We start from the raw sequence: 20,623 nt of genomic DNA, 5'->3' as shown, positions 1-20,623 counted from the left end.
TATATAAACGGCATTCAATGTTGATTTATAAGATTGGGTATTAACTATCCAATACAAACATCCAATATTTTTGATCCGACCCAAATAGTTGTAGCTTCGTGTCTCAATATTTTTTTCGTAGCCATACTAAACGTTTTTGCAATCGGACAAAAATTCCATATTGAGAGTCAAAGGAAAATCTTCTCTCATCTTATTTTTCCTTTTTCTTTTGCAATTTGCATAAATTAATTCCTCATGGCCAGCTATAAATAATTCTACATAAACGATAACGCATAATATCAAATAGAGGCCATATCTATAATTATATTATATATTCACATATTATCACGTTATTATCCAAGCGTAATACCCTGCAGTGTAACATTATTAATATAATCATATTATTGTTATTATTATTATTATTATTATTATTATTATTATTATTATTATTATTATTATTATTATTATTATTATTATATTATTATTATTGTTATTATTATTATTATTATTATTGATTATTATTATTATTATTATTATTATTATTATTATTATTATTGTTATTGTTATTATTATTATTATGTTATGTTATTATTATTATTATTATTATTATTATTATTATTATTATTATTATTATTATTATTATTATATTATTATTATAATATCATTATTATACTATTATTATTCACTATCATGTCCATCTTTCATTCATGCGTTCATTTTCTTGACGATTTCTTTCTGCATTGAATGCACACAAAGACACATATACTAGAGAGAGAGAGAGAGAGAGAGAGAGAGAGAGAGAGAGAGAGAGAGAGAGAGAGAAAGAGTGAGAGAGAGAAGAGAGAGAGAGAGAGAGAGAGTTCGAAAACAAAAAGTATTACGCTATACTGTATCCTTTATATATTATCATATAAAATAAATAAAAAAATATATTCATTGTATGCGTTTCGTTCGAGTTTATTATTATTATTATTATTATTATTATTATTATTTTATTATTATTATTATTATTATTATTATTATTATTATTATTATTATTATTATTATTATTATTATTATATCATATTATTATTATTATTATATTATTATTATTATTATTATTATTTTATTATTATTACTATTATTATTATTATTTGGCTCAAATAAAAGGAACGGAAATATTTGGTAATTTTATGAATATATCACATACACTATTTGCCAACTGTTCGAATAGAAAAACTGATGACATTTAGTTAAATCTAAGACGTTGTGAAACGGTCGGGATATAAATAGCTTGTACGTGTATTTCTCGTAATTAAAAGATTCAGTTGTCTCATAATGAAGTGGAAAACAGAACACGAGCCTGTAAATCTATCAAATTGGTCTGAACCGACATGTATTCATTCACAGGTCTGATAACCCAAATTGTTACGGCCCCGTTGATGTAACGGAATAAGTTATACTCTCAAACCACCCAGAATATTCTCCATTACAACAATGTTAATACACCGAGCCCAGCAATGCGTCCGGTTATCGGACCTGCAAATATTGTCACGATAATCTGAACCGGATATAAAAATTGGATTGCCTGTGTGCCATATTTAATAATATCGCTGTGTTGTTTTGTTTGTTCGTGTGTGTGTGTGTGTGTGTGGGGGGGGGGGGGAAGGGGGGGGGTTACAAGCGATCTAGACGAATCATTCTGTGACTAGCACAAACATTTATTTTTTTTTACATTCAAAACTGCTATACTAAAATAATGTCATTCAGACACATAAATGTGACTTTAGATATTTCAAACCAAATTGAGATATTTCATTCCACCAATAGTAGTAAGTAGGCATTTTCCGTCTCAAGAGACGATGGTTTACCCCCTGTGTGACTTTGGTCTCATCAGTCTTGTTGAGAGCAGCGACTGGTGTGGCTCAGCAGACCGATCCTTGCATGGCAGTCTCTACCGCAGTTGCTGCACACGTAGTCTGACTGTGTGTTTGGTGTTTGGATCTGCTGCCTCTCTTTCCTCCTTGCTCTCCTCTCCTCAAACTTCTTCTTTCTCCTCTCCTCACCTCTCTTCACTCGCTCGATCACCGCATATCTCCAGTGATATGTTACAACAAAAAAAAAGAATACTTATTTGTCATCGCTCTCCCACTGTGTAAAATTCCTCAACCTTGAATTTGGAAATTCAAACGAGTTCCCCCAACTTCGCTCTAACTTAAACTAAACGTGCTCAAAGTGCTTTACATGGGATCTCTAGACATGACTCAAGTTAGGCTACGTTAGAATTAACTGTTAACGTCTTCTCATTTCACACCTGAGTACGATAAAAAATATTTTCCTATGACTGGTCTTTATGTGGCTTAGAGCGGGACACGAGGCGTGGACAACATAATCGCACAACTCAAATTAAGCTATCTTCAAGTCTGTTTGTTTTTTCTACTGCTGATTTGGAAAAAGAACGAAGTTTTGATTAAGGCTGTTAGAAAACGCCGGTTTCTGTATGATAAAACTGATGATTATATTAAAACAGAGTATTGATTACAAAAAACAAAAACAAAGAAAAACTAGAGCTTTTTAATAGCGCAATCCACTAAATTTTCTCAAAGCAATTTACCAAGGGTCCCGCAACATGGAACATGTAGAACGGGACATGACGCCTGTTAGGCGATATTACATTTATATTTTGATAGAGAGAGCGCTGTTGACGGCCAGGTACTCATTTTACACTGAGTATGTGAGAGAATGTGAGTAAAGTGTAATTTTGAATGACTCAACAATGCACCGAGCGAGGCTCGAACCCAGGACCTTCAAATCCGAAAGCGAATGTCACACCACAAGACCACATAGCCCCACAAACTGGTAGTCATGTGAGCGACAACTCAAATCAGTGCCACCAGTACACAAGTGTACAGAATCGACAGCCCCTCCAAGAAGGCCTCGATCAATAGAATCAGCACCGGCTGTACTCCTACCAGTAGTTATTTTATTTCTTATTCACTAAATCCATCGATTAAAATTCATTTCCGGTAGAATTAAAATTTTGTTACACAGTCAAACTACATGTGCGGCAAATTCGATAGCTGCATTATCATCCATTACTGATACTGGGTAGATGCCGGGCAAGGATCGGGTTGCTGACTCCACCCTTCGCTGCTCTCAACAAGACTGATGAGACCAAAAGTTACACAGGGCGCAAACCATCGTTTCTTGAGATGGACAGATGTCTACTACTAACTAAAAGTATATAACTCGGAATAGTCTTATAAAGGGACGAAACTGGTTTATTTTCAATGTCAACGATTTATGGTATATTTATCGTACGTTGAAATTGATTTTATCATATTAGTTGTTTTGGGGCTGTTTCGTTTTTACGAAATCCGCCGAAACCCGCCAATAACCATAGCCTCAGGTTCACTCCCGACTGGTGTACACTTCCCAGAGTCCCAGGTTCACTCCCCATAAGACTATTCCCATAACTTTATCGGGTTTCGACGGGTTTCGGCAGGTTTCGCCGGTATCGACAGGTTTCGGCGGATTTCGTAAAAAAGAAACACCGGTTGTCTTGGTGAATGTTGTCATTCCCATCCTTGCCATTGTCATTATTTTGATCATTAACATTTTCATGATGCTATAATGTAAATTTAACAATGCTAAGTCTAATTTCATCTCCTTTGTAGGTAAGTTGGACGCTGACGTTAGGTACTTCTGTGTCAACTCCCCTGAACAAGGGAAATACGCCCACATAAGGATCGCAACGAAGGGAGTTAAATATGAGTAAGTATATCATTATTGTTGTTGTGCCCTCACTCAACATCTTTGTATATATCATAATATATTTCGAATAATAAACTATACTTGGGGCTCCCGATAGCTGATAGAGCACTCGCTTCGCACGCAAAGGGACCGAGATCGATTCCGGGTGCAGTCGAGATTTTTTTCTGACACCCAGTAGTGATTGGGTAGCTGTTAGATCTGGCGGAAAGTACTTTTCGGTAGAGTGTCCTATCCTAAGGGTAGCAAGTAATTGGGTTTTTTTTCTGTTTCACGCTATAGAAAAACCGGAAAAAACTCCAGCTCCATGGACCTAATGGCTTTGACGGACTAGTTTTTAAAAAATAAACTGTATTATTTGCTCATTCCATAGCATATTTTATACAAGGGGAAAACGGTGAACAAAGTTCATGTAAACTTTCCGTAACAGGGCGACAAAAAGAATTAACAGTTCGTAGTACTGGGTAGATCATGTTTAATGTTACTTTGGCTTTTTCAACAGGATTATCCGTCCGGTGGATCAGGATGGGCATTGGGTACCGTGGTGCAACAATACCAGTACTAATATCGACTACCTTCTTGACATTGTCACTATTAAGGTCTATGTCGACGATGATACATAACGCAAAATTCGCAATGGAAGCTATGCAGGAAAGGTAAACCTTCATAGAACCGTCTCTTTTTACATAATATCAGAGCTCCTGGACCAACGAGTGGGTGTTTTTGTTTATGTGTCTGATCTTTGTGTATCAAAAACAAAATTTAAAAATTATGTCCTTCCGCCACGACATCATAAGATATCGTCCCCTAGGCATTCCATGATGAATTTAGATAATTCATCAAACAAGATGCCTGATGTCAACAGGAATCACCCATGTTGTCACAGTGAGATATCGTCCCCTAGGCATTCCATGATGAATTTAGATAATTCATCAAACAAGATGCCTGCTGTCAACAGGAATCACCCATGTTGTCCAAAGTGAACAATTTTTTTTGGAGGGGGAAGGTAATAATCTTACCCAACGAATAAAAGAACGAAAGTGTCTAAAGTGGGATCGAACCCGGGAAATTCCGGGTCACAGTGCAATGCCTTAAGCACCCGGCATCTTCGACCCGACTTTTTTTTAAATATTAGACAATATGACTACTTGCTGTCATATTTTATAATCTTAAGTAACGTTCGGCTATGTGGTCTTGTTGTATGACACTCGCTTTCGGATTGGGATGGTCATGGGTTCGAGCCTTTTATGCCGCATAGTTGAGTCCTTAGAAAAGTCACTTAAATCAAATTCTCTCACCGTACTCATGTGTAAAATGAGTACCACGGGTCAAATATGCATGGCTTGCAATACACATGAAAAAGTATTACTCTATCATATTGTCAAATAAATGGGCAAGCATGTTTTATGAGATGACACTACAAAAATTATGTAAAGAAATATATCGTGTAAAATGAAGATTGTTTATCCAGTTGTTTTTTTTTTCAAGTTAGTTGGATTTTTTGTTTAATTTGATGCTCAAATGGTTCTTTCTAGATACCATCTAAATATAGCAAAAAAAAAAAAAAAAGAGATGAATTTTTATTGGTTTAAAAACTGCTTCAGTAACAGCAAAGCTAGAGCGCAGCTTAAATGTTAGAGAAATCCTCACTGTAAGAGTTGCAAAATATTATAAGATTCAATCTTATCATTTTCTGTTCTCCTTTTTGTGGTGCGCAAAAGATGCTGATCACACGGTCTTAAATTAAGGGATGAAAAGATTAAACAGCATGACCTGAGACATCACCTTTAGGAACGCCAAATTTTAAATCTTGAGTATCGGCCATTAATCATCCCTCTTTGTTTGTATTGCTAAAAATATTTGAGTCCGATTATCTAGGTTTTCAGTCATCCCATATAGTTTTAATTTATTGAACAGCCTTTAACGACGAGCAGTGCCAAAGGGCTTTTTAAAGGCCCAATACTACAATATCTAAACTATCCAGGTATCTAGCTTTGTAATCCTTCAGAGCCATTAGGCTCATGAAGCCGGAGTTTATCCCGATTTCTATAGCGTAAAACGGACAATAGCAATTGATTTCTATTCTTTGGATATGATATTCACCCAATGGCTAAGTACTTTCCGAAAAATCTAACATATTCAGCTATCCATTCACTGCTGGCTGGACAGGAGGGTCAGAAAAAATCTCAACTGCCCCTAGGATCGATCTTGGTCCCTTCATGTGTGAAGCCAGTGCTCTATCAACTAAGCTAAGGAGACATCCTCAATAGCTTTGAAAGATGTTTAATTAATTCCGACGCAAAACTAAGTTCATTATTCCAAAATGTAATCCAGACAATTTCCTTAACATTATTATTACGATTGAGCAGCTCTACCGGGCTTTTTAGAGTCCGAAATAGGCTTCAACAGTCGTGACGTCACTTCCCTTGTAATGACGCACAGAAACTTAGTAACTGGTTGTAACTATTGGAACAATGGCGGACGCACTTATGAAATTCTTCTCCGACGAGCATTAAAGTGTATCCCAAAGATGACTCAAGAGAGAGTAGAGTTGTCCTTGGTGGATCCAGAAGAGAAAAAAAACATTATAAATCTGATCAAGTTTTGACATTAAAACATTCTGATCATATGACATGCGAAAAAGTTCTAGCCAGCATGAAGAATAAAGAATTCCAATTTTCTTTGTTTAGAACCAAGCTGCTGGTTGTTGGGCGGACGTGACATCAGACTATGGAATCCAATTGGAAGGATCAACAATGAAGTAAAATTAAGAATCGACCAGACTGATCGTACTTTCACTGATCTGAGTGATACATTCAAAGAAATAAAAGCCTAAACTCCAAATCAAAACTGCATGTTCTAAAAAAATGTTTTGCCTGGTCAACCCTCTTTAACGGTGCAAAATTTACGCATTGATAAAACTTCTAAGAAAATGTCAATCGAGTTTGATTTGTTTTAACTCTCTCCTTACCAGCCATTTTCAGAATTTTCCCCAAAACTTCATACCCACCCAACACAAAAAACAGACATTTCAGACTCAAACAGAAAAAGCAACAAGCACATTCTATACATAATAATATTGGCCAAATTTCGCAGCACCCTATTATTTCTCACCCTCCCGCATCCCACTTCAAATTTCCCCTATCCTCCTCCTCCTACTCCTCCTCTTATCTCTCGTCTCCTCCTCCAAGTTCTTTACCCTTTCACCTCCTTGTAAATCGTACGTGCCTTAAAGCAGTCATCTCTCTCCCTCTCGCTTCCCACTTCAAATCTCCTCTATCCTCCTCCTCCTCCTCCTTCTCTTATCTTAAAGTTCTTTACCCTTTCATCTCCTTGTAAATCGTACGTGCCTTTAATGCCATCTACTTTTAGCCACACATCGACTTACCCTCTCCAAAGCCGTAGGTTATCTTCAGCACCACAGAGGTTCCAATGCGGTTTTCAGATATTTGTCTTCCGTCATATGGGTCTACCAAGGACAACTTAACTGTTTCCTTCATCTCTTCTAGGTATTCGATGGGTCTCTTAATTTCAGAGCGCAAAAAGTCTCTGAAGAATATACACGTGGAGCACATTGCAATTTGTTTTCTTCCTTAGACAAAAGAAACAGTATTAGTTGAACACAGAGAGATTAAAAGCAGGGTATCAATTTAGTTATCCAATGTATCAAAGTAGAAGATAAATCTAATTGTACTTGTGGAGACGTACCAGAGAGAGAGAGAGAGAGAGAGAGAGAGAGAGAGAGAGAGAGACCTAAAACAGAGAGGTATGTCCCTTGAGATTGCCCCAAAGATAGCTGCTGATAGAACCAGGTGGAAATCCCTTGCGTCGCCTCAAATGCCAGCAGGCCCGGAGAGGATTGAGTGAGTGAGTGAGTACTTGATTGACAAACTAATCCTAGATCTCTAAAACATTATTATACATAGCACAGCTTAACAAAACATAACAGCTTTATCATGATGTATTAAAACTCTTTTCGAAAAGGAACCCAGTAGACATGATTGAATCTTTATGCAGTTGGATTCCAAAGCTTGAAAATATCTCCTTTATTTTTCCCTCCACATATTGTTGGCGATGAGAGATTATACATATAATCAGATAAACTCTATTTTCTTGGGAAAGTTTTATGTTAGCTAAATAGCATTTGATGTGTGATTGTAAATCATCAAAATTGTTAGAAAATAAGTAGAGGTTATAGGCCATCCCTGACTGGATTTGAAACGTATGGCATACAGAAATCATTGATAGCCTGTTTACCGATGCTGGAGTCAATCTTTTTTCTTGGTTTCCATATTTTTCAATATCAGTCTGTGGAACTTGATGACTTTCATCAAAAGACATGTAACATCTGTTTCTATGATTGATGAGATGTCTGATATTTCCTTTATATCTTCTCAAATTTAAGGTTTCTATCCAAAGAAACCCGTCCGGAGCTATTTTGTTCCAAATTTTTTCGGTTCTAAAGAAGAGTTCCATGTCATAAGCATTCATCAAGTGAACGTTTGTATATTCCATAGGGTGGATAAAAGGGATATCTGAAGATCTCATGTCCTTAGTGAACATCTCCTGAGGAAAATAGAATACCCCCAAAAATTATTATCTTTTAATGACATCATCGATTGCTAGGTGAATGTGAAGAAAATGGTAAATACAGGATCAAGAAAAATGTGGAAAAATAATAAAAGGCACAAATTATTGTCCCACAGTTAAAGTACAAAGTAAAATTTATATATAATTTTAATATTTACCACAATGTTGGAGTCAGTCATCATCGATGTTTCAGGCCTTTTCAGCCATCGTCAGGACTGTGTGTTACATGAGTTTGGTGTTGAAGTGGTTCCGTAGGTTTGTAGTTGATAAGTAAGTACTTCCGGCGATGTGGATATGTATTGGGAACCACTTCAACAAGCAACAACACACAACAAACCAAACTCATGTAACACACAGTCCTGACGATGGCTGAAAAGACCTGAAACATCGATGTAGACTGACTCCAACATTGTGGTAATAATTAAAATAATGATTCGCTCCATTGCTACATGTCGAGCACTATTCTTACCATAGGTGTATAGTATCCAACGCGATTCAATATATATATATATATATATATATATATATATATATATATATGTGTGTGTGTGTGTGTGTGTGTGTGTGTTTTATCTATCATAAACCTTCTCATGTGATATCAAATTAAGGAGCGTAATGGAGACAATTTATTTTTAAGAATGTAAAATATCAATTTCCAAGAAAGTAATTTTCTTTGAAATCACAAAATTGAAAGTTCTCAACAAGTCTGTATCTGTTTCTGAATCTGTTTCTGTATCTATTTATCAATCATCTAATGCTTATGTTTTTTGTTTGTTTTTAGCCATAATTAAATAAATGCAAATTCCCGTTTCAAAATGGTAATACGTCGGGGTTTTTAAATGATAACATTTGAATCTATGCTTTTTTTAAAAAGGTTTACTGAGTTGTTTTTTTTAAAGTGGCAAATATTTGAATTTTACATTTTTGTTGGTTTCATCACCACACAATACCTTTTTAGTACGACAGGTTACAAATGTTTTGGGTTTTTTTTTTGTTGTCATTATACGTCATTACCTTTGTAGAAGTCTCATGGTAGCCCAAGTTTTGAACTCGTGAAATATTCGGCTTGAGCACGCTAAAAGCTTGTTTTAGCACGGTGCCTTTATCTTTGCCGTCCATGTTAAGAAAATGGTCTAAATATTTAAACAGACCAAATCCTCTGAAGTTAGGGTGCATTCTACCAGCACGTTTGACTTGCGTTCTTCCTTCGTCTATGTATTGAGCTAAGTAGAACCCGACCTGAAAATATATTTCGTTAGTTATTTTGTTTTTGTATTTACTTGTTTATGAATTTTTATATGGAAAAATAATATACTCGTTTTATTTTTTATCGATTATGTTTTGTTCATGTTTATTTATTCAAATATATATATATATATATATATAATATATATATATATATATATATATATATATATACATAGCCATATATGGCTTAAAGTATCTTTATTTAATAAAAATAATAAATATATACTTTATTCATCCAAAAAATAGAAATTCGTTTACAGACGTGGCATGCATGAATATGTATAAACACAAAGTTGAGAATCTATCTATCTATCTATCTATCTATCTATATATATATATATATATATATATATATATATATATATATATATATATTATATATATATATACAAATGCACAAAAATGTAAAAATATACAACGAAGAACCAATAGCAACACTTTATATATTAATTTGGTAAATTTAGTTTTTAAGCCATTGACTTTAAGGTCAATATCCCTATGCCTATGTTTAATGTGTGTATATATATTTATATATAATATATTATATATATATATATATATATATATATATATATATATATATATATATATATATATATATATGTATAAGATGAAGATATAACTAAACTGGCAAAGTGACGACAAACATTGGGTATCTCTCATTCCTGAGGTTTAAAAAAAAATAATTTGGAATAAGTAGAAGGAAAACAATTTTTTACACACAACCTAAGAAGTAAAGGGTGCCGTAACATCAACACCATTGCCTGATTAATAAACTGATATCGGTTATGTGGCCCAGTGGTGTGACACTCGTCTTCGGATCGAAAGGTCCTGGGTTCGAGTTCCTTTATGACCGTCGTATAGTTGAGTCCTTGGAAAACAAAACTCTTTAATGACATTCTGTCACCGTACTCAGGTGTGAAATGAGTACCTGGAAGTCAACAGCGTTATTCTCTGAAAAAATTATGATATCGCCAAAAGGACGTCATGTCTTGTCCTACGCGTGACGTGACGTCACGACTGTTGAAGCCTATTAACCAATCTTTCGAATCCAACAGTTTTGTATTTATCAGGAATTCGCTGTATTGTTAGTTTAGTTACATTATATTTTTCTAGTCTAAGTGATACTAGCCTAGCAGAAGTTGTGGACTGTAAAAAGTTATAGATAAAAATGAATATAACAGATTAAAAAAAAAAAGAACAAAATACCAAACACGGAACGTTCTTTTTTTGAAGTTGTTATTTTCATTTTTATTAGTACTTTTTACATATATTATTATACTCAAATTGCGGCCTCAAAACGGTATTAAGTCGGTTTGGTTAAGATGTTGAAAATTGAATTTATTGCCAGAAATATAAGACTATGTTGAGTTTGTATGTTTTATTGAGGAGAAAGGATACCATATTTTAGGGTGCTAATACTAACAATTTCAATTTTTGACAAGTTTAACATTTAATTAAGATTTTGAGCATCTGGTTAGTTCCGACATAATACCGTTTTGAGACGATGGGTCACAAATTTCAGGTTAATTTTAAACATTACCACGCCGACTCCATCGAGTTCTAAAACAAACGCCGAGACATTTTCGTCCTCCAAAAAGTCGTGAAACTTGTCTGGTAAATAATCACTTCCATTAAAGACATCGCCGATTCCGTGTACCACTGCCGCAAAGTCGGAATGGGTCGCTTTCCTCACGGTTGCTTTGGTTATCAGATCTACAGGGGTTGTTGTCTTCACGGTTGCTTCAGTTGTTAGATCTATAGGAGCCGCCTTCTTTACGGATTCTGTGGTTGTCCGTTCGGTAGGAGTTGCTTTCTTCACGGTTGCTTCAGTTGTCAGATCTGTAGGACCGGCTTTCCTCACGGTTTCTTTGGATGTCAGTTCTATAGGGGTTGTTTTCTTCACGGTTGTTTCAGTTGTTAGATCTATAGAGGCCGCTTTCCTTACTGTTTCTGTGGTTGCCAGATCTATAGGAGTAGTTTTCTTCACGGTTGCTTCAGTTGTTAAATCTATAGGAGCCGCTTTCTTTACGGATTCTGTGGTTGTCAGTTCTGTAGGAGTTGCTTTCTTCACGGTTGCTTCAGTTGTCAGATCTGTAGGACCAGCTTTCCTCACGGTTTCTTTGGATGTCAGTTCTATAGGGGTTGTTTTCTTCACGGTTGCTTCAGTTGTTAGATCTAAAGAGGCCGCTTTCCTTACTGTTTCTGTGGTTGCCAGATCTATAGGAGTAGTTTTCTTCATGGTTGTTTCAACTGTTAGATCTATAGAGGCCGCTTTCCTTACAGTTTCTTTGGTTGTCAGATTTACAGGGGTTGTTTTCTTCACGGTTGTTTCAGTTGTCAGTAATATAGGAGTTGCTTTCTTCACGGTTGCTTCAGTTGTTAGATCTATAGAGGCCGGTTTCCTGACGGGTTCTTTGGTTGTCAGATTCATTTTGCCAGACGGAGCCGCTTGTAACTCCATAGCTGACACTGTGTGATGATGGATTTTTATAATTCTGGGGAACTGGGATGACAAAGAAATATAGAAAGTTTTAGCTGCAGAAAATAAAAGACAAATTGTAGCCTACGGTATCAATCTGGTACAATGTCGGAATGAACTAGTCGACGTGTACTTATTTGCAGGACTGATAACCCAAGTAACTATGGGCTCATTGTTGTAATTGTTATAGATAGTATGCTCTTGGCTAAGAAGCTCACAACATTGCCATCCGGAAATATAACGGACCAACAGACAAAACTATGTGTAACCATGAACTTTTATAGTCTGGTCAATACAGTTTAGTGAGAATTACTCATAAATGCGGATGGCAAATAAAAACAAAAGTAGCAGAGACCTGAGTGACGTCAACTTCATTCTAACTATACTCTCAAACCAACTCAAATATTGACAATTACAACAATGTTATATCAAGCCCACAATTGTGTTCGGATGCCAGACCTTCTAATAAGGACACGTCCACTAGATGAAATAAAATGAGTTTAACTCTCGCCTTACTGGCTATTTTCAGAATTTCCCCCGAAAATTCACTCCCACCCAACACAAAAATAAAATTGTCTTACTCAAAAAAGTAACAAATGAGCTCTGCAACACAGTGTTTAATATTTATAGCTATAATCAAAGCATTTATTTAAAGTTTGTGATGTACAAGAGAAATCAGAATGAGACAATTGTCGGTTGCATCGTAACGAATGTGACAATTTTCCTATGGTTGGAAAGGAGAGGGTTAAAGTTAAAATGCTCAGAATTAAGTAATATAAATCCTTTGACGTTTATGCAGCAAAAGTCAAGTTCCTAATTAAATACAGTAATTTTAACAAAACTATTATAAGTAGTCCTCTTTCGAGCCATTAGTCCCATAGAGCTGGAGTTCATCGCGGTGTCTATAGCGTGAAATGGACAAAAGAATGCAGTTGCTTGCTACCCCCTGGAATAGACGCTAGTCTAACGTAAAGTAATTTCCGCCAGATCTAATAGACCCATCTACCTAATCACTACTGACTGGACAATGGAGATGTTGGGGGGGGGGTTAGAAATAAAATATCGACTGCATCCGGTTTAAATATGCTCCATTTGCGTTTGAAGCGAGTGCTCTACCAACTGAGCTATCGAGACCCCATCATAATTTAAACTTTAGGTTAGATTTCAATGATAAGGGTCATCCCGACTACATAGCGTTTTGAGACGACATTTCAGAGCTGATATCTTGATCGATACGTTTTCATTTTCATGTAGACTCTATCAAAACAGAATGCAACAACTTTGAAATAATATTATAGTAGTAGTAGTAGTAGTAGTAGTAGTAGTAGTAGTAGTAGTAGTAGTAGTAGTAGTAGTAGTAGTAGTAGTAGTAGTAGTAGTAGTAGTAGTAGTAGTAGTAGTCGCAATAGTTGTAGCAGTAGTATCGTTCGGCTACACTTCTGTGTTCAATGTATCAATCCAGGTTCGGAAGTCATCATAACTTTTGTTGATGGTTTCTAATCCCCCTTCCAGTTTTGTCTCTGGGCAATCTAGTACGAGGCGGTTTGCATCTTGTTGTGCTTGGTTGCACTTTGGGCATGTTGATGATTCTTGGAGCCCCCATTTGTGCATATTGGCAGCTGTTCTTGTATGTTTTGACCGTAGTCTATTTGCAGCTACCCAGCATTTTCTTGGTTGATCTTGAAGACCTGGGAGACTTTTACAGGGATCTTCAATTAGTTCCTCTCCTGTTGGCTTCTTCCTTTTCCATTCCTCGCACCAGGCTTTTTGCGTGTTGTAGTTTTCTTTCTTTGATAGGTAGAAAGGTGAACGAGATTTTAGTCTTGATGTTGGGGGCGCAGTTTTGTATATGGTTTGCAGAGGAGTTCCACTATCTTCTTCAGCTCTGGATATCCATTTCTGTACTGCATCCTCTCTCCTCAAGTGGGGTGGTGCTATAGCGCTCATGACTGGCAGCCATTGTGTTTGGGTTGATTTCAGGCATCCAGTTACTATTCGCATCGATGTGCAAATCAAGATCAAGCAAATTGTACAAGACACACTCAGACACACATACACTCAAACACACACATACACACACACACACACACAAATACACAATATATATATATATATATATATATATATATGGACAGATAGATAGATAGCTAGATAGATAGATAGATAGACAGATAGATAGATAGTAGATAGATATATAGATAGATAATATATATATATAGATAGATAGATAGATAGATAGATAGATAGATAGATAGATAGATAGAATAGATATATAATAGATAATAATTGATAGATAGATAGATTAGATATAGATAGATAGATAGATAGATAGATAGATAGATAGATAGATATATAGATAGATAGATAGATAGATAGATAGATAGATAGATATGATAGATAGATAGATAGATAGATAGATAGATAAGATAGATAGATAGATAGATAGATATATAGATAGATAGATAGATAGATAGATAGATAAATAGATAGATAGATAGATAGATAGATAGATAGATAGATAGATAGATAGATAGATAGATAGATAGATAGATAGGTAGATAGATACAGATAGATTGATTGAAAACTGGATATATGGAAGGAAGGATAGAAAGATAGTGTAGTGATATATCTCAAATCGCTCTTCAACTTTCTCAGGATTGTAAATAAATCAATACATATTCTCAATACCTAATCCCACACCGCCGCCATGTGTTAATCGTTATCGCCCTAGGCATAATTAAAAAAGGCCATGTGTTATAGCTACGGAGTTGACACTGCATTGAAACTGCTTCAATTCACACCCTGGTGCTAGACGAGATGGGCCATGTGGTTTGATCGTCATTGTAACCTATTTAGGAATACACCAGATTACAAGACGCTATCAACGATGACGCACATAATTTGACTGGTCTCAAGAAAACACCCAGTAATAACCAGGCAAGACCAAATCCTGTAATATTATTGATTCCTTGTGATTCACCAACCCCCGAGAGAAATACATATAAACGATAACAGTGATTTATCTCGCTCTCTCTCTCCCACATTTAATCTGCTTTTTAAAATTGATATTCAGGTGATTTGCAAACCTTTTTTAAGATTATGGCTTATTTTGTCACTTGTTGACTCAATTGGTATGCATTTGGGTTAAATACTCACACAATCCACCAGAATTATATAGATAGTACCTATGCGCATGGCTAAAAAGTCGGGTTAATACAGTTCAGTGAGCATTACTCATAAACGCGGATGGCAAAAATCAATAACAAAGACCTGAGTGACGTCTTCTTCGAACTATCTATAGATAGTTCGAAGATGACGTCACACAGGTCTTTGTATAGATAGCTCGAAGATGACGTCACTCAGGTCTTTGTTATTGTTTTTTGCCATCCGCGTTTATGAGTAATGCTCACTGAACTGTATTAATATGACTATCAACGTTCATGGAACCACACAGTTTTGTGTGTTGGTCCGTTATACTTCCGGATGGCAATGTTATGAGCTTTTTAGCGAAGCGCGCGCATACTATCTATAACGAACCAAAACACAAATCTTTAAAGTTTGTAGTTTGATTAATAGAATTCAGTGAGAACTAATCATTAAAATGGATGTCTAAAAATAATAACATAAAAGCTCCGTCAATAGAGATAGTATGCTTTTGGCTAAGAAGCTCACAACATTGCCACCCGTAAGTATGACGGACCAACACACAAATCTATGTGTAACGATGAACGTTTATAATCTGGTTAATACAGTTTAGTGAGAATCACTCATAAACGCGGATGGCAAAAACAATAACAAAAACCCGAGTGACGTCATCTTCATTCTATATATAAGATCAACCAGGATATTATTATCTATAAATAGAACGAAGATGACGTCACTCGGGTATTTGTTATTGTTTTTAGCCATCCATGTGTATGAGAAATTCTCACTAAACTCTATTAACCAGACTATAAAAGTTCAAGGTTACACATAGTTTTGTGTGTTGGCCGTTATACTTCCAGTCGGCAATGTTGTGAGCTTCTTAGCCAAGCGCATACTATCCATAAAATACGTCGTAATCAAATTTAATTCTATTTTTTAAAAATATAATAATTACATAGATAAAAATAAAAATCACATAAATTAAATAGCAACATTCTTAATATTTGACAAAATGGGATTCTACAGTCGTGACGTCACTTCCCTCATAATGACGCATAGTATCGGAAGAATGGCGGACGCCCTTATGAAATACTTCTTCGGCGTGCAGTGAGAAAAACATTATAAATTTGATCATGTTTTCACTTTTATACATTCTGATCACATGACATATAAAAACGTTCTATCCAGCATGAAGAATAAAAAGTACTGATTTTCTTTGTTAAGCACCAAGCTGCTGGTTGCTGGGCGGACGTGACATCAGACTATTGAATCCTATTGGTACATGAGTTTGTAATCACAAGCTAAAGATCCACCCGCTATCGATGGTATGCGTTTGGCTAAGAAGCTCATAACATAGGAACTTTTAGGGGAAGAAAAGGGCATGTGTCTACCCACTAATATCCCGGTAGAAAAGCAGCCGGATGCATTTTCAGATTTCTTTTCGAGAAAAATATCGAAAATTCGGAACAATTTGGACCTCGTGCAAAATGAAGATATAAATTTCCACCCTTTTTCGGGTTCACAGGGATTCTCTTGTTTTAAAGAAACAACTGAAGAAGAGATTTCTAAAATGAATTTTTCATCTTCCTCGAAGTCATGTGATTTAGATCCTTTACCAACGAATATTTTGAAATTATGTCTTCCTGAATTGATACCTTTCATAACTTATATTATAAATCAGTCACTTATCTCAGGACAAGTCCCAGATATCTATAAACAATCAATTGTAAAGCCTCTCATAAAAAAGCAAAATCTCGATGTAAATGACCTTAGTAACTACCGTCCCGTCTCAAATCTGCCATTTCTTTCTAAAATCCTTGAAAAAGTTGTACTCAGACGTCTTTCACAACATCTCCATGAAAACAATCTATGGGAAAAATTTCAGTCAGCTTATCGTTCTTACCACAGCACAGAAACTGCTCTGTGCTGTTTTGCGAGTGATTTGCTTGATGTTTTAGATAAAGGTTCTGTTTCTCTTCTGACATTGTTAGACCTTTCGGCGGCGTTTGATACTATTGATCACGGTATTCTCATTAAACGACTTAATATAACTTTTGGCTTGTCTGGGACTGTCTTGCAGTGGTTTGAATCTTATTTAGATGGCAGAAAGCAACAGGTTATGATTTTAGATAAACTTTCTCGTCAACATACATTGTCTTTTGGTGTCCCTCAAGGCTCTGTTTTGGGTCCAATTATTTTTGTTTTGTATACTTCTCCATTATCTAATGTCATCACTGGTCATGGGCTGCGCTATCATCTCTATGCAGATGATACGCAACTTTATGCTACTGATAAAACTAAAAATCTCGAAAATATTGTGAAACGTATGGAAAATGTGTGACGGATGTGAAAGAGTGGATGGATGCAAACAAGTTGAAAATGAATGAGTCAAAAACAGAAGTGATGATTGTGGGAAATAGAGGGTAGTTGAAGGTGAATGATGGTCTTGAGGTGTTGATTGGGGGTGAAAAGATCAAAGTTTCAAAGACTGTGAAAAATTTGGGTGTCTATTTTGATTCAGAAATGAGAATGTCAGCTCACATTTCTGCTCTCTGTAAATCTTTATACTTTCAATTGAAGAAAATCAGTTCGATCCGTCAGTATATTGCAATTGGAACATGTAAAACATTGGTTGTTTCCCTCATTTTTTCGAAACTAGATTATTGTAACTCGCTGCTTGTCAACTTGCCTCAGGCTTCTATTAAACAATTACAACTGCTGCAAAACAGTGCAGCAAGATTAGATTTTGGCAAAAAAAAATGTGATCATGCAACCCCTTTGTTGGCATCTCTCCATTGGTTGCCCATTGAAAAGCGCACATATTACAAAGCAGCGTGTCTTGTTTATAAGTGTTTGGCTGGTACAGGACCGGCATATCTCACAGATCACATGGTCATGTGTAAATTTGAAAATTACACTTTAAGATCATGTAATGACCAAACGAAAATTTCGGAAAAAAGATCAAGAACAAAATTTGGTGATAGATCGTTTGCTTGTTTCGGCCCCAAGATTTGGAATGAACTGCCACGTGGTCTGAGGGAGTACAAGTCTTTACCTACTTTTAAAAAGAATCTCAAGACACATTTTTACTGTATTTGTTTTTCTTGACTCTATATGAATCCTTGATTTGGCTATGAATTATTATTGTTGTTATTATTTTTTCACTTAAAATTGATATTTATATTGTAAAGTGCCCAAAGGTTGTGTTTTACAGGAGAATGAGCGCTATATAAATGTGTATTATTATTATTATTATTATTAATTATATTATTATTATTATATTATTATTATTATTATTATTATTATTATTATTATTATTATTATTATTATTATTATTATGAGCAATTCTCGCTAAACTGCCTTAACCAGACTATAAACTTTTAAGGTTACACATAGTTTTGTGTATTGGTACGTTATTCGTCCGGATAGCAATGGTGTGAGCTTCTTAGCCAAGCGCATACTACACATAAAATACGTTGTAATGATTTATTTTTTAAATTTAATATTACATAGATACAAATCTAAATCACATGAATAGCAATATTCTTTATATTTGAAAATGGTAATATTTGTATCGAAAAATCCATATGTAGTCAAAGGCGTCACCGTATTTGTGTTTTTTGATCGGTTAATAATGTTACTAACTTATTACGATATAACGTCATGATACACATTGTGTGTGGTCCGTTAACTTCGATGCATGTAGCTTTTTGTCAGCGACTATTATAGCTAGTGTGCAGTTGGCTAAGAAGCTCACAACATTGCCATCCGGAAGTATTACGGACCAACACACAAAACTATGTGTACAACCATGAACGTTTATAGTCTGGTTAATACAGTTCAGTGAGAATTACTCATTACCGCGGATGGCAAAAAAAAACCAAAAAAAAAACAATAACAAACACCTGAGTGACGTCAGCGTCATTCTATCTATAGTAATTTTAAAAAATATCTAATCAGAGGTAAAAGAAAATCAAAAAATCAAAGAAACCCTATAAAAAAGATAGAATTTTAGATCATTGTATCCGTCTTACCATTATGTGGATCCTAAATTTATCAGTCGTTAATCCAAAAGAAACGGAAGAAACACAAACCAAAGCAAACACATTTAATATACAAAATTTACATGTCAACTATATTTATATCTTCGACAATCGTCAAAATAGATATTTACCAGATACTTTATGTGGTGCTTGAATGTCAACCTCTTGAAGACCTGAGATGCACATTCCTCCCACCAAATCCAAGCATCAGTAACACATTGTATAGTCACCTGGAACAACTACAAAAGACGTCTTGCTTGTACGTCATGGCACAAGACCGAAGGGCTAGAGCTGAGGTGGACCCTGGTTCGGATAAGTAAGTAATTAAGTAAAAGACCTGAGATGCACATTCCTCCCACCAAATCCAAGCATCAGTAACACACTTTATAGTCACCTGGAACAACTACTAAAGACGTCTAACTTGTACGTCATGGCACAAGACCGAAGGGCTAGCCGGCTAGAGCTCAGGTGGTCGCTGGTTCGGATAAGTAAATAATTAAGTAAAAGACCTGAGATGCACATTCCTCCCACCAAATCCAAGCATCAGTAACACACTTTATAGTCACTTGGAACAACTACAAAAGACGTCTAACTTGTACGTCATGGCACAAGACCGAAGGTGGTCGCTGGTGCTGGTTCGGATAAGTAAGTAAGTACGTGGCGCAAAGCGAAGAGACCTAACATTATTGCCAGTTCAATTGTATTATTTCAAGTACGTGGAACGGTGCATGCAAATAAACAAGGTAACTGGTGTACTCTCGAGAAATACGTATTTAAAACTTTGGCCAGAAAACTCGATCGATATTTGATGGACAAGTTTTCTGGCCAAATTTGTTATTTTTATTTGGCGTATAAAATGACAAGTTCCAATCAAATCGAGGAATTGAAAATTTTTAGCTCCAAATGTCAAAGAGGTTTTTAACCGTTTATCTAACTGCTTACTCTGGAGAGACATATAATAAATAAAAAATTTGGACAGTAAACTCGATAATTATTTCACGGACAAGTTTTCTGGCGAATCTTTTTTAAGCGTAAGCAGCCAGGTAAGGGGTTAAAAATAAAAATCTCTTTGACATTTGGTACTAAAGATTTTCAATTCTCGATTTGATTGGAACCCATCATTTTATATGCCAGATAAACATCCAGTAAATGACAAGGAGAGAGAGAGAGAGAGAGAGAGAGAGAGAGAGAGAGAGAGAGAGAGAGAGAGAGAGAGAAGGGGGGGGGGGGGTGATTTAAAAGTTACTTGGATTTTTCTGGTGCGCTTTCTGACTTTTCTGACCAGGAGTTCAACACGATTATTGATTGTAATGTTGTTGTTTTGTTTTGTTATTGTTCTTTTGTTACTGTTGCTGTTGTTGTTTTTTCCAAAGAGCTGAGTAAAGCT

At 35.5% G+C, this 20,623-nt stretch overlaps 1 protein-coding gene across 2 annotated transcripts; it reads right to left on the bottom strand.

Annotated features, from left to right (window-relative positions):
- Positions 1-6,912: 6,912 nt before the first annotated feature.
- On the bottom strand, positions 6,913-20,334 carry LOC144981124 (uncharacterized). 2 transcript variants are annotated; one of them, XM_078929271.1, is made up of 4 exons: positions 19,228-19,245; positions 11,111-12,073; positions 9,334-9,558; positions 6,913-8,295 (listed from the first exon to the last, which is right to left on the bottom strand). In XM_078929271.1, exons 1-4 carry the CDS (start codon positions 19,228-19,230, stop codon positions 7,684-7,686), a joined length of 1,803 nt encoding a protein of 600 aa, XP_078785397.1. In that variant the 5' UTR covers positions 19,231-19,245; the 3' UTR covers positions 6,913-7,683. The 2 variants fall into 2 exon arrangements, with proteins under 2 accessions (XP_078785397.1, XP_078785398.1); XM_078929272.1 differs by lacking the exon at positions 19,228-19,245 and adding an exon at positions 19,368-20,334 and having other exon boundaries at positions 6,915-8,295.
- Between the last annotated feature and the right edge of the window lie 289 nt (positions 20,335-20,623).

The sequence above is a fragment of the Berghia stephanieae genome, chromosome 10 (assembly GCF_034508935.2).
Source record: "Berghia stephanieae isolate SIO BIC M18660-M18661 chromosome 10, UCSD_Bste_1.3, whole genome shotgun sequence".
Lineage (NCBI taxonomy): Eukaryota > Metazoa > Mollusca > Gastropoda > Nudibranchia > Aeolidiidae > Berghia > Berghia stephanieae.
The sequence above is the reverse complement of the archived record's forward strand: the minus strand, read 5'-3'. Positions and strand labels throughout refer to the sequence as shown.

Excerpts from the sequence above, each read along its gene's own strand:
- LOC144981124 (XM_078929271.1), bottom strand. Across the intron at positions 9,559-11,110 it reads AACTCGATGGAGTCGGCGTG|GTCGGGTTCTACTTAGCTCA; the intron begins GTAATGTTTAAA and ends ATATATTTTCAG. Across the intron at positions 8,296-9,333 it reads ACCATGAGACTTCTACAAAG|GAGATGTTCACTAAGGACAT; the intron begins GTAATGACGTAT and ends TATTTTCCTCAG.